The sequence below is a fragment of the Montipora foliosa genome, chromosome 13 (assembly GCF_036669935.1).
Source record: "Montipora foliosa isolate CH-2021 chromosome 13, ASM3666993v2, whole genome shotgun sequence".
Lineage (NCBI taxonomy): Eukaryota > Metazoa > Cnidaria > Anthozoa > Scleractinia > Acroporidae > Montipora > Montipora foliosa.
This window is the reverse complement of record NC_090881.1, coordinates 10,593,722-10,608,721: the sequence shown is the minus strand read 5'-3', so window position 1 is coordinate 10,608,721 and position 15,000 is coordinate 10,593,722. Positions and strand designations below refer to the sequence as shown.

The 15,000-nt window shown below is 38.3% G+C and overlaps 3 protein-coding genes and 1 pseudogene across 3 annotated transcripts in view; 2 read left to right on the top strand and 2 right to left on the bottom strand.

Annotated features, from left to right (window-relative positions):
• The window catches only part of LOC137983404 (uncharacterized), a 2,086-nt gene extending 1,932 nt beyond the window's left edge, over positions 1 to 154 (bottom strand). The window contains exon 1 of the mRNA XM_068830610.1: positions 86 to 154. Within this exon, the coding sequence (XP_068686711.1) occupies positions 86 to 154 (69 nt within the window). The remainder of the gene's footprint in view (positions 1 to 85) is intronic.
• A 40-nt stretch (positions 155 to 194) lies between these two features.
• On the top strand, positions 195 to 1,195 carry LOC137983403 (uncharacterized). Its single transcript, XM_068830609.1, has 2 exons — positions 195 to 268; positions 445 to 1,195. Exons 1-2 carry the CDS (start codon positions 195 to 197, stop codon positions 1,193 to 1,195), a joined length of 825 nt encoding a protein of 274 aa, XP_068686710.1.
• Positions 1,196 to 6,607: 5,412 nt separating this feature from the next.
• LOC137981687 (52 kDa repressor of the inhibitor of the protein kinase-like) lies at positions 6,608 to 8,189 on the bottom strand (annotated as a pseudogene).
• Positions 8,190 to 10,186: 1,997 nt separating this feature from the next.
• The window catches only part of LOC137981686 (uncharacterized), a 6,758-nt gene continuing 1,944 nt past the window's right edge, over positions 10,187 to 15,000 (top strand). The window contains exons 1-3 of the mRNA XM_068828754.1: positions 10,187 to 10,295; positions 13,618 to 13,629; positions 14,405 to 14,560. Of these exons, the coding sequence (XP_068684855.1) occupies positions 10,187 to 10,295; positions 13,618 to 13,629; positions 14,405 to 14,560 (277 nt within the window). The remainder of the gene's footprint in view (positions 10,296 to 13,617; positions 13,630 to 14,404; positions 14,561 to 15,000) is intronic.

The window sequence follows — 15,000 nt, the reverse complement described above, 5'->3', positions numbered from 1 at the left end:
AGAAATGCTGCTAGAAGATGGCGAAGCTTGAAGGTGACGAAACGCGACCTAGTTGGTTGCAAGTACCCGGTCTTTCAGCGCATACTGGTCTAAACTTGGTTTCGTTGCTTATGGAGGACTCTCTCAGTAGGCGTACATAATCTGACTTATCCATCACAACCACTCCTGATCCCTTATCTGGCTTTGTGATAACAATGTCATCCTTCTTTTTCAATTGGCCGATTGCTCTTAGCATTGCTCTTGGTGGTGCAGGGGTCTTTCGCTCGATGTAATTCAAAGCAATGGAACGTAATGATGCAGCCGCCAATTCTTTGTTTTCTTCGCTCAACCCCGGTTCTAATTTCCAGAAGGCCTTTTCAAAAGCTGCTTCGATTTCCTTAGATGACACACGATGTGGAAGAGCGAAGTCAAGACCGCGACTTAGCGCTAGTTTTTGGAATACAGACTATACAGGGTATACAGAAAACCAACTGACACCGGATTATTGCTGCATTACAAGAGCCACGTCGATGTTAGATACAAGAAGTCATTGCTAAAAACAATGCTGGATCGTGCCTTTAAAGTGTCATCTACCTGGAAACTGTTCCACCTGGAATGTGACCGTCTCACACAAACGTTCTCCCGACTTCAGTACCCAGCCCAACTGCTGCAATCGACCATCAGTAATTTTGTCACCAAGAAAGTTTCCGGCGAGGCAATTTCCACACGAGCATGTAACGTGAATGAAGCGCCTGTCAGAATAGTGTTACCTTTCAAAGATCAGAGATCGGCTAATTCAGCGCGAAGGCAACTTGAGGAACTGGGCCGAAAAATTGGAATTGATATTCGCGCCGTGTATACAAGCCGTAAGATTGGACACCAGATCAAACCGAAAGAAAAGAAGCCGCCTATCATAAACCAGCAACGCGTTGTTTACCATTACAAGTGTGGTTTGTGCGATGCAAACTATGTCGGGTATACGTGCCGACACCTCTATCAGCGCGTCGAGGAACACATGAAAGGATCGTCTTCAATCGGGAATCACATTAAAGAGCAACATGGAACAGTCCCGAGTGACATATATCGTGATTTTAAGATCTTGAGAAAGTGCGAAAGTAAATTCGATTGCCTCATCTACGAAATGCTTTTTATAAAGGAGCTTAAACCAACTTTGAACAAACAGTCAGATTCAATCCGTGCGAAGTTATTTATATAGTTCTTTATAGCGTTTTAGTATCTTAACACTTACGCTTTAGCGTTTTAACCAACAGTCATGTAGATTTAATCCGTGCAAAGTTATTTATATAGTATTTTAATATTTTAACACTTACATTTTAGCGCTTGTATTTACATATTTTATCTTTGGACATTCTCACGTCTTAATTTGTACTTATATATGCAGATTTTATTCGCTTCTTTTACAACTTGAAAATGATCTCAGAGAGATCGAAACGTCGTTTTTTATCGCTAGTTTTTATTCTGAAATGTGTTTCAAAAAAACTACTTATAAGAATAGATTGGTTTATACTTATTTGGTTATTTCTGCTTGCTTTTTTACTTAAATATTCTTTTATGTTGAAAAATAAAGTCTACATTTTGAATATACGTGTTCAGTGACTTGTTTATCATCAAAAGAACATTTGGAATAATGATAAAACATAAACCATTAACTTTCTACGGATTTTCAGTTTCCTTGAGACATTGCGTCAATATCCATTTCAGTATCTAATGACGAAGACAAAAGAAATGATGATTTCGTAATTAAGAACTCAACCAGTTCAACAATAGAACCAAAGATAAACTCAACTGCTAGAACATGTGTCAAGAGAAAATACGACGCTTACTCTGATCGAACTTTGTGAACTCGATCTCGAAGGGCCGTTTTCTAGCAAATGCCCTTTTGAATTACTTAAAAAAAAAACATATTTTTGCCGCTTTTAGGTCTAAGTATTGATCAACTGAAGCCCAAAAGTAGCGGAAAAGAAATTCGATTTTTGTCGCATTAGCACTTCAATACTTTTGAAATGGAGTAAGTATGATCATCATAGTTTGATTTTCAAGGCAAGAGCAGAGAGCATGATAATTATCACATCTCACTTTGACAGGACTGTTCCAAGAAGCTAAGATAAGGCAGGATTTGACACACAAAAAAAAGAGAAAAATATTTTGCCACTTGCTCAAGGAATCCTGTCTTTAATTGGTGGTACGAAATTGCAGGGCGGCTTCTTTCTAATACGAAAAGCATTGTGAAATCCAATCGCTAAAGGCCGAAACTAAATGGTCTTGCTTAACGGTAGAGAATACCCTCTATAGCAATAAAATGTTAGGGCATGACAAATTTTAACTTAAAGCGAACTTATAATAATCATTACTTGGTTTACTGATCAACCTTATTATCGACTTTTCACAGCAAAAGAACGTCTCCATAGTCGTCGTGGGCCTTGGTGAGTTCATTCGCAGCGACGTACTGGGGAAGTGAAGCCATTGAGTGAGCTGGAAAGCGTGACTGCCAGAAAGAAAGAGGAATTAGGTGTTTGCCCAGGTATCCATAGTAACAGCCGCAGGCTGAATACCAGACCCCGTTGAAGCTTTCAATCAAATTTTGATGATGTTTTTGAAATCGTTTGCCATCCGAGGGGTCAACATCGTTCACCAGCGTTCACCAAAATCGAAACGAATGTTAAAGCAAATGTTGAAGCCCTTTTCCCATGCCTTTGCCACAAGGTTCAATTTGTCTGACGACCAAACTAGTTGCAGTGTTATCCTAAATCCGTCTTCAATTTTATCAGAATCCCGTCTTCATAACTCCATTACACATGACACCTTTGCGAGCCACTTTTGCCTTTTGAAGTTTTTGACCTTTTTTTCATAATTCTTCACAGCTGCCAGCTAAGGACGTTTTCTATTTATTTCTTCTATCCCTTTCTTTTGTTTATTTATTTGTTTTATTTTAATTTTTATTTTTTATTTTTACGAAATCGTTTAATGACTTCATTTTTCAGAATGAAAAAGGGTTATGAGCAACCATCAACCGCTGTTCACGGTCAGCTGAAGGACATAATATCTGCAAGGGATTTATTGGATATAATATGGATAAAATCGGTTTACTTTAATTACGGCTCGTACTTCTTGTGTCAAATCGAATTAATAAATGGGGAAAAAAAGTTTGTTTGTGTCTGCGTTTTTATATAAACAAGTATCCTATCAATGTTACACGCGACTGCTGACAATGTCTTCAACCCTGGACAAAAGGATTTTGGCATTCTTTTAGGTGTGCGTTACAATGTTAAAAATTGCAAAACGCCTTAGCATTTTGTCCACGATTGTAGACATGTAGATAGAGCAGCAGAATCTTTTTTTCACGTTTTTTCCTATTCATATCTCTCCACAGTTCTCTAACACGGTCGGTTCTTGATTTTCAAAGAACGCGTTTATAAATAGTTCAAGAAAAGTTAATATGTAAGTCTTTTATCAACGAATCAATCACTCAAATTTCGGCAGTGGGAAGAATTAATGGATTAGGAAAACTAACTTCATAGCACAAACTTAACTTCCATACAACTGCTGGATGTATCGTGTGCCAAGGGCGAATTGACCTTTGTAAAATCGTCTCGCCTTTTTGTGATATATAGTGAAACATTTGTTTGCGAACAGGCTTTTTATTGCGGACATTCGGAGACGGCTTGTTTCGATTTGTATGGATTCATAAGCAAAAGATTGAAAAATGTCGGGGACACTGACTCAAAGTTCGGTTTCCTTCACTTGAGTTCGCTTGAGTTCTTTCCTTGGCTGCATTTTGCCCAAATGAAAAGTCCGTAATGCTAAGATAAGTTATATTTTGTTGCCTGAAATCTGGTTATAATAAACATTTAAAAAAAATAGCGTCTACATTTAGTTTTCTTGGACGATTCCTGCAGCCTCCCACGTGTATTCAATTCTTGGAAATTCCTACAAGCAGAATAAATCGGTTTTTTCTTTTGTTTGTTTGTTTGTTTTTTTAGGAATAATGATGCACACTTTCCATTCCGAATGAATTTAATTTATGTGAATTTATTACAATAGTGGAAATCATAATCTTAGATGTCCTTCTCGTAGCCCATTCTCGTCACGAGAGCCTTGGATCGACCCAAGGCTCTGGGAAACTCTGTGTAGAAGAACATCCGCCGTAGGGTTCTTATAGCTAAAAATTGGCTATTTGAACTGTACGGCGCCTGCTCACTCCTCGTGCTAACATGAATGCACCAATTAGAGACGCTTTTGATTGTTCTTCATGAAAACCAATGAGAAGACACTTTGTTTCAGGGTTCCCCAGAGCTCTTTTCTCAAGAGCTCTGGGGTCGAGATTGTCTCGTAGCCGTGGCCGCCATGCTTGCGCATGCCTAAGCCGGTCCACGTAGCTTTCTCGCCGTGTTCATTTTTGAACCGTGGATGGAGACCACCAGTTTACATTTTGCATGCTAGGACAGTAGTTTCCTCCAAATATTTAACTCATCGTTTCAATAGGTTTATTCATGGTCTGTGAGGTCTGTATAGCGAAAAACTGTGCCCGAGGTCTTGAGTACGGTCCAAGGCCGCAGGCCGAGGGACGTACTCAAGGCCGAGGGCACAGTTTTCCCTATACGGACCGACCTAAGCCGATAAATAACATGGACAACCGGTTTGCAAAAAGTCTTTCTACGCGCTCTACGTCACACTGTCACAATTGAAATTAACTTATAACTGAAAAAAAAAGGTCTCCGTTCTCAATGATAGTTTAACGATAAAACAGAACTTCAAATATCTCTTCGTGCAATAAATATAAAAAAAAAAAACAAACGGCTATATTTCATAGCAAGCACAGAGAAATGAGCTAAAAAAAACTAAACAATTATGTTTGAAAATTTCACACAAATGGGCGAACAATATTCTACGTATTAAAATGCTTTGTGTTGTTGAAAATGAAAGGAAAGTTCTTAAAACAGTGTTATTTACAGTGTTCCCGATTGGTGCTCTACAGCGCTAGAAGATTCAACGCTTAAATAAAATTCCTTTCCTTAGCTTCTTGGTTTTTGGGAACAAACGCTTTTTAAATAATGACAACTGAAGTATAAACGCGTTATTAAGACGAATTGATCTCAAATCACACGCGTAAAGGACGAATTTGTTCCGCTCGTGATTCGAAACTCGGAACAATGGTTCCCATTTTATCAAAAAGAGCACATTTTTGGAAACAGTTCCCAAATCATCCAAAAAGGTCAAATTTGTTTTAACAAGAAAGGACCATTCATTATGTTCCGTATTTTTTATAAAACCACGCTCCCATGTTATCAAAAGGAACACACTTTGAGGAACAACAATTCCCAAATCATCCATTAAGGATCAGTTTGTTCCGCTCGGGATTCGCTACTGGGAAGAATTGGCTCCCCCTTTAGCAATAAATGACCATTTTCTTCTCAAGTAGTATTAAATCTCGTTCCTATCTCATCAAAAGGAACACAAGAGGGGGACCGTTCCTGAACCAAGAAAAGGAACGACTCTGAAAAAAACAAAATTTTCCCAAAACACAACGTTGGTTAAATGACGAAATAAAATACTCAACTGGAAAAAGGAAATAAAATTGAAATGTGGGAAATGTGATTAATAAATAGATAGACAGTTTATTAAAATTTCCTATACATGCAGCCAAAAGGCTGAATTGAATAATACTTCACAATAAATACAAAAAAAGTATGAAATTGCTATAGTACAGGTTATGTTGAAAAGCTATAACTTGATAGAAATACTAAGCTAAGAATCGATAAACTATGTACGAGTATTTACACTAGGTTGTTGTTTGCTAATCTGCACATTGCTGTGATGAACGAGCACTGGGAATGGTTGGTGCGCGCGCGAGGAAGGTCGTAAGCTCTTTTTTCCTAAGATCGTAACGATTCTCATGTTTAGGAGCCACTAAGAATCACAGATTGTGATCAACCGAGGAGATTATACAACTTAGTGCACTGTTCTTTGCGCCGAGAGCGCGACGAACAGTGCACTAACTTTCTGTTTGACTCCACCGCCACTAACCTTCTGTTTGACTCCTCCGCAGGACAAGGTTGGTCACTCGCTCTGGGCTTTGTTCCGATGGTCGCAAAGTATTGATTCAGTAAGCCTGCCTTTTCACTATGGCACACAGCAAGACTCTTTCCTTCAAGCTTCGGTTCCTCTTTTTCTTACTTGATGAATTCCAATGGGCTTCTACTAATTTAACCGTAGGAAATCTTTATTTATAGTTTATTCTTCTCTCTCCTAAATTTCAGTAAAAAAAAAAAAAAAAGAATATATACTAAAGGAGAGAGTCCTGGCTGCCTAGGAAAGCCCAGGGGTGGATCTAGGATTTTTCGTGACTAGTTCCATCCTGATTTATTCGGCTCAGATAGGCAAAACTGAGGAAATTACAAATTTAGAAAATCAAAAATTAAAAAACTAATAAGAAAGGATGAAAAATATATTTCCCTTCTATCAGTTGAGCACAAAGACAGCAATATTTGTTTCTGTACTGTTCTCCATCAATTTAAAAGAGTGAATCTTGATGGAACATAACTCACAAGTACTCTAGAAACGTTGTTGTCTTACCTGCTGACTATAATTATTAATATGAAGTTATTGTTCATCCATTGTTCTCGTCTACTTGTAAAATGTTTGCTACCCTCATTCTTCTTGGGTGTAAATTGGCAACTAAGTCAACAATTGAATTCATATCAAAGTTCACGTTTAATTGCATCAATGCCAGTCCATTTAGTCTTTCCTGGCCCATAGTGTTACTTAAATAGCTCTTCAGGTTCCTTAAAGTTGATATTGAACGCTCACAGGATGATGAAGAAATAGGAACAGTAGCCAGAGTTTGTAGAATGGTAAAAATATCCACAAAAGCTTGTTTGTCAACCAATTTAAGGGTATCTGATATTCTTTCAGGTATATCTGCTTGTCTAACTTGTTGATCTCTCCACATCCTTTCCCATAAATGAAGTTCTTCATCAAGGCCAGCAGCATTAGGAATGTCTTGTCTGTAATTTTCACAAAACTCTTGAACATTTTGCCTCCAATTCAAATTGTTTACCAGTAAAACAGATGGAATTATTGACAATCCTTTGTAGTAAAGATACACCTCAGCATGAAATCTAGCATTAAGTTGCTGTAGGGAGTGGTCAAGGAAAACTCTTGTAAAATTTAGTTTGTAATAGCCTTCAGGAGTTGGGGGTGGAGCATTTGCTCTGTACACTTGTCCTCGAACTATTCTTGGCATACTGGGTTCAACTGAAACACTTCTTGCCAGATTGACAGCTTCAGTGTAGAGGTGGTGATCTCTTGCATCAATGTCAGCTTACATTTGGCCTAGATCTGACTTCAAACTCGCAATTTTGTCCTTTGCTTTCAAAAGATCCATTTCTTTCCTTTATAGTTTAACTGTTAAGGGCCTAGTTAAATCCAAGATATGTCTCACAATTACCACTGAGACAATGAAAGGGAAAGTGACTGCATTAATCACATTCTGTGCATCATTTCTACTTTTGATATTACAATGTTCCATTGCTGCGTTCTCATCTACCTGTATGTCACTGTTCAAAGTAATGTCTTCCAGTAACGAGATAATTGCTGGTAAAAGTTCAACAATCCTCTCCATACCATCAATTCCGGAAATCCATCTTGTTCTGCACACAGCAATTAGCACACGGTGATTGTTATTAGGCAGTATTTCTTTAGTTTTGGCTATTAAACACTGGTGTCGTTTTGGTGAATTGTTGAAAAAATTAGAAAGTGCTCTCACAACATTCATCATGGTACTTACAAGTGCTAAGGAACAAGTGTCAGCAACACAAAGATTAAGACGATGGTTCATACAGTGCACATAAATGGCTTTCTCATGTGCTTGTGGGATGAGTGATGAAGCTCCACTAAGTCGTCCCGCCATGTTTCCAGCACCATCATAACATTGTCCTCGGCAATCCTCCATAGATAACCCTAAGTCTGCACTGGCTTGCAACCCCAGCTGTTCCTTAGGCTTCACACAACTAAAACCCAACAAATTCCTCTCGAATATTTTTCTCAGAATCCACAAATCGAATTACCACAGAAAGATGTTCTTTTTTTGATATATCTGCCGCTTCGTCTGTTAATATAGAAAGGTACTTGCATTCCCTTACCTCGTGTGACAAATCGTTTGAAATACATTTTCCAACCGTTGTTATCATCTCGTTCTGAATTGTTTTAGAAATATACCGTGCATTTCTTGGCGCAGAGTTTGATCACCACTGTCAATTCGAAATGTTATTACGACCTCAGAAATTAACAGTTTTAAACAATGACCCCATAATTTCACTTGCGATTTGCCTGACGCAACAACTGTTAGCTGTTGATCGATTGGAACAATTTGCTACCTCATTGTTCTCACAAAATTATTCATGGCAATGACAGATTTAGGGCGCGTTCGATTGACCCTATTCCGGAATAAGAATACGTGGAGTGATGATTAAAACGGTATGTTTGACGCGTTTCGAAGCCGCAAGGATGATAAAAGTATGTTTAAAATAACATTTTAGCAGATGTTTGACAATTTTAATGTGAATCTCCGCAAAAACGAAGGATTTCCAACTTGTATTCCATGTATTCCTATTCCGGAATACGGTCAATCGAACGCACCCTAATTATGCACTTCTTATCTTCCATTCGAATGACGTGCGAAACGGCTCATTGCTGCATGTTGTCCAAAACGTTCCGGGGGTCTTTACTAAGTTATCCAATCTTCCCGCATTTCTACGGTGGCCCACAAGGAATATGATGCAAATTAAAGAGTCGCTGCAAATAAAATAAAGTTGCTGCGAATTTAAAATAGTTGCTGCAAATTAAAAGAATGTTGCTGCAAATTAAAACACCAAAATTATGCTCGCGCACTGAAGGAAGGACAGGTACAAAACAGAGGTCACAGGTCACAGGTCCCAAGTCACAGGTCATTGTTTTAGCAATACAGACACAGCCCTAACTCTTTACAAATGCTAACATTAGGCCTAATAAAATGGATTTAATGGATGTTTAGGATACTTTCTGTATTGTTAAAACAATGATCTTTGACTTGAGTTTTTGTATATGCGCTTCCTTCAGTGAGCGCGCATACGTTTGATGTTTTAATTTGCAGCATGTCCCTTTGAGCATTTTAAAATTCCCCCTTGTAGTATATAAATAGTTCTTTTATAAGAATGCGAACGAGACCAGGTTAGTTAAGGTCAGGAATCCATTGTCTGGAGCTTCGTTAACCTTCTCTCACATCTTCCCATTTTTAGAACTGCTATATCTTTTCAAGTAATACGCAATGTAACACGTCCATCAACTTGTGCTGTAGCGTTTTATGGCCTCGCTTATCCTTATGTGATCGTCGAAAGCGAGACAAATTGCAAACTAAGGCTGTCCACACAGCGTTCCATTTTTTTTTTTTATTGTCCACCATTTTTTTCATGGACCGCTGACCAGATAATTAGCTCGTCATGATCATGACTCACCCAATGTTCAACAAGACAACTACAAGTGAACAACATGGTAAACTTGTACAGCATGCGATGAAAAAGCAAAACAAGCAACATTTAAAGCTTAATATGGCTATTTCCTTTGTTTTGAGGCTTTACCGAAAAAAAAGTTTCCCGAAATCGTGAAAGTTGCCCCAAAGTTTGCGAGCATCTTATGGAAAACCTTAAGTTTCATGAAACGTGGTGTACTTTAATACCCATCAAGCAGCTCCTTTCACAACGTGAGTGCTGTTGTTGCAACAAAATTGCGGACAAGCTGCAACAAGAATTGTCAAGTGCAACAGCACCTTTATAAGCCCACAGATCGGAATCTTAAACTACTTTTCATTTTGTTGGAAAGATAAGTCGAACTCGCAACCTCCCACATTACACGGCCCGACGCTCAACCAATTGAGCCACCGGTGCACGGTAAACGCGAAATGGATGACATAATTCGTCAAGACGGATTTATATTCACGTATAGAAATACGTCTTTCTGATTAAAGCAGAATCCCTTCTGGGTGTTCAACTTTAATTATGTTCCGGCAAGGTTTGCTAACTTGACCTCAGTTCAACATTTACCGCCATAAAAGCTTAACTCTAAACCCAGCATTAATCGAACTAATGGAAATCATAAGAATCTCCTTGGAAATGTGTCAGTTGCGGAACCATTTTAAAATTATTTTGTTAATATGCCAGAAGAAAGAAATACATCAAATTGGCGTGGTGGATTCAGAGAAGTCACTTTACTGCTGATATACTGTGTCTACCTGTTGGACCATATGCTAAAAGAGGATCAAGGTAAGTAGGAGGAGTTCTGATCACATTACTCAACTTTTCTCATGCAGTCCTTTTCCTTCTTTGATTCTTTTTCCGTGAGAGACCAGATGTTCTAGTCTCTTTCTTTAATGGGAATAACGCACGCAGAAAGTTCTTTTTGGGAGAAGAACTCGCAACAATGTATGTACCATCGATACCAATGTTCAATTAACGTTTGCGCTCTTCGACGGGAAAATCAAGGGAATCGTTGACTTAGGATGAGAGACAGTAACGGAAGCTTGATGGTAGAAGATCCCGTTGCGTTTCGTCGTCCAGGAAGAAGTCCTTTGTTGGAGGCGTCAGAACTATAGGAATCGTTTCTAAACAATCGGAAGAGTGTCGATAAAAGCAGTCAAGTGGCTAATTTTAAAAGTTGGACAACCGTGACCCTCAAGTTAAAACAAAACATATTTATATCGCTCAACAATCGTCAGCAGTTGGGAATTCTGATTTGAAATTATAATAGTAATGGGGTATGATTTGTATATGTAATCGCATGGTCCCGAGGCCAATTAAGGATTAATTCCCAATTCGCGAAGCAACATGGGCAATTTGGAACACTTTGAAAATCCAACTGAAATGAATACTTAAATCAAGGGGGCACATTGTGATTACATCATACCACATAATAGGAAAAATTATTGTTCAATGCCGTGACAAATGATAATCAATTTGACACGCATTCAATTGGTTAAATTTCAATTTAATAATTACAATTGCTGTCAGTCAGAATCTGGAATAAGGTTTTCTTGTAACTTCGCTTGCTCTGGATAAGCACTTTCTCCTCAGTTATTTCAAGATCCTGAGTGTTGATCCGGCCGGGGTTCGGAATTCCTGCATGACAGCCCGATGCTTAACCAACTGAGCCACCGGTGCAATGTGGACGCGAAATAGATGACACATAATTCATCAAGACGGAATAACATTTAGGGAAAAAATGGTTTTTACAATTGAAACAAAATCCCTTCGGGCTGTTCAGCTTAATTGAATTAAAGGAAATCATAAGAATCTCCTTGGAAATTCAATTCCTCAACCATTTTCCAATGATTTTGTCAATATGACAGAAAAAAAGAAATACATAAAATTTTCGTGGAAGCCTACATAGAAGCCGCATATCTACCTGTTGCATTGGACCGCAAGCTAAAAGACGATCAAGGCGAGTAGTAGGGGTTTTAATCGCATCACTCATTTTTTTTTTCCATGGAATCCTTTTCCTTCCTTAAATTCTTTTTCTGTGAGAGTCAAGATGATCTAGTTAAGGTGTTTTTTTCTTTCCTTAATGGGATAAACGCATGCAACAATGATTCGAGTTCCCCGAAGACGTCACTCCCGTCAGGCTAGGATCGTCCTCCATGTTGCAATGATGCACTGAGGGCGCTCGACAATCATCTGCTTCTGCTTCTTGACTTATCAGCCGCCTTCGATACTGACGACCACTCCTTATTGCAGATTGCATCCCAATTTGAAATTCGTGGAAAAGTGCTTTAGAGGTTTGAGTCTTACCTTTTCTCTCGCTCCCAGTACGATACCATTGATCTTGAGAAATCTCAGTCACACAACCTAACCTGCGGCGTACCGTAAGTCTCCGTGCTGGGCCCAGTTCTCCACTTACTTTACACCTCGCCCGTCGCGGACATAATGCGATTTTCCATCTGTACAACGACGATACCCAGCTGTATATATATATCTCCTCTTCGTGCAATGATGACTTTGGTCTGGCTCGGACTATGGCCAACATCCTAGAATGCTTGAAAGATATTGATTTGTGGATGACAACAAATAAACTTAAATTAAGGTTAAGGTTAGGTTCGACAATATTTTCGAAACAGACAGGAAAAAAGCTGGGATTTTTAGGTAGAGTTAAACATTTCTTACACAGATCTGCAATTAGTAGCAGAGCTCGCGCGGAGCATCATAGTTAAGAAAACATGGTAACCCATCGATGCGGGAAAAAGCCGAAAGCGTCTTCCTTTTGCGTGATCTCAATCGTGATTTACTATCCCCAGATAACCCATTTTACCTCACCTAAACATAAGCGAGGCTTTATTTTTCGCGAGCTTTCTGTGGCTCAACGCGGCTACACAGCCATACTACATCGACAATAGTTCTTACGCAGTCAACGCTTTTCGTGTTCAGGTGGAAAAGGGTTAGGAAAATGTTTTCTTTCTGCATTTTTTGCTGGTTTTAATTTAGTTTGACATATCAAGATAGCTGTTGGCCACATTGGCGGCTACGCAGTTATTCAAGTCGAGCATCGGAGGGATATAAAGTTAAAGCTGAAAATTTTTGCTTACAGCTGCTTTTTTTCTCTGTATTGCAATTTTTGGCATATCTTTAGAAGCTCTGATAAGGTTACATAAGGCATGGAGGGCGTATGAGTAGAACAGAAACGAATTGAGAGCGAAAGAGAACGACAACGAAAAAACAGAATACAAGTAATAGCTCATACTTAGTGGAAGAAGTTACTCGACAAATTCTTTCGTTGTACACTAAATCGTTTGTTATTTTCAAAAACTGGTTTAATCGGTTTTTCCTTTGTTCAGGAATGAAACTCGAATTTTTATTGTCAACTGGAATTAAATAACAATTTTCTGTACTCTTTTGGACATAAAGAAAAAGTTGATTTGTTTGTTTGTTTTGCTCTTAAATGCGAGCCAACAAGTTCTTTTTAAATCTGTTCCCAACTGGTTTTCGATGTGCCTCGACAGTGACAAGAAAATTTTGCCCTTATGAAACTTGCCATAACATTGCCTCAGATGCTTCACATAACGTAAAGAAAAATTGCGCAAACGGGAAAAAAAATACACATTTCTTATTTACTTTAATATTTCAGTCTGTGCTAAACGATTGAGGATATGACATTTCTTGGGGTCTTTACTTTGTCGCTGTTACTTGGTAATGTTACACCATTGAGGACTCATTGTATTTTGTATTCTTAAAGATCAACAAGTCTTGGATTTTAAGCCATTGTGTCTAAGTATGAATGGAGAGTGAAAGTGGTGGAAGGGCCACACTGTACCAGTGCTTTATCAGGAGAGGAAAAGGGACCGAAACTAGCTGTTATGGTATCCTCCTGATGATGTTGCTTGTCGGAATCAGGAATAGAGCTTTTAACCATGTTGCATCTCCCCATTTAGTGTTTGAAAATCATCTCTAAGTTGTACGCTTTCGCAATTATTACCGGTCCTGCTGCTTTCATTTAATCCACTCATTTTAATTCAATAGTTTTAATTTGAATTCACAATACTTCTTTTGATATTTCACATTTTATAATCCTCATTTGTTCGTCTTTTCTTTATTTTAGGTGCCAAGGAAGGAAGGATTTTCAGAATTTTTTACCACAATGAACTGATAAAAAGAATGGATAGATAATTCATATAATTTTTGTTTGCTTGTTTGGCTGTTGATTTGTAGTGCAACTTTTAATTGACATAGCCTTAAATGGGGGTTAACACGGACCATTTGCGTACAATTTGACCTGGAAGCGGATATGCTAGGAACAATGATGCTTTGACCATTGAAAATCACACCGAAGATTTATGAGATTTTATCTTTGTGGATTGCAAATTGATCCTATTGAGACTAGTAAAGTATGACAGATGTCACCCTTAGATTAATTTCTTAACGAGGCGATACCCGAGGGATAGAGAGACTCATTATTCCTACCGTCTTAGAACAATAGACTCTCTAAGAATCAATAGTGAAGACATATTTTAAAATAATGGAAATGCAATACTTAATAAATGAATTTCCTTCTCTTTTCCCATTTAGTTGCAAAACACTTGACAGAATTATGTCGTTCTGCCAAATATAACGTACATGCGGCGTTGCTTTAGTAATTCATTTTAGTCGACGCATTTTCTTAGACATTTCTAGGTCATTTGGGATTGGTAGGGTAATCTATGACAGAGACCTTGCATTTTGTGTACCCCCCCCCCCCCCCCCAAAAAAAAAAAGAGGTTAGGGACAAACAAAATGTGATGCCCCAAAGAATCCTTGGCATAAGCCTCGCCTGCACGCCTCGAGTACATTTCTTTTCGACCTCATTCATTTTAACTAATCTCTTGTCAAATTCTTCTTTTATTTTTAAGTTTGCAGCTTGGATTGCTACTTTTGTCAGGGTCCATTGGCGAATTGTTCTTCCTCTATCACAAACCGTCCATGCACGCCTGAAGACGTTTTTTGGTCTAACGTACCTGCGGTGTGCTTCTATGTATATCGCACTGACGTGGATGACCATGTTAAGGGTAATGCCGCATGGGTTTATTTTCAAGCCGCTGCCAATGAAACTTTCGTTAAAAAAAAGAACCCTTTCCAGGCAGCTTGTATTCTATCCTTTTCACGGGCGCATTACACCTTTCCATCATTTCCTGTTATCAATAAAGTTTGCGTTACAGATTACTTACAAGCATTTTACGAATATAAAAAGATCTGGGCCCAAGATTAGTTTAGGATTTAGAAAACGAGACTTGAATACAATGTTTGTTATTTTTGCTAAAATATAAATTAAGCTTTTGGCTCCTCTTTTATTAACCTGCTTAACCAAATAAAGATGTGTATGTATGTATGTATGTATGTATGTATGTATGTATGTATGTATGTATGTATGTATGTATGTATGTATGTATGTATGTATGTAAGAACCGTTTAAAACACGAACAGCAGTACACCTCATGTTTTAAGACCC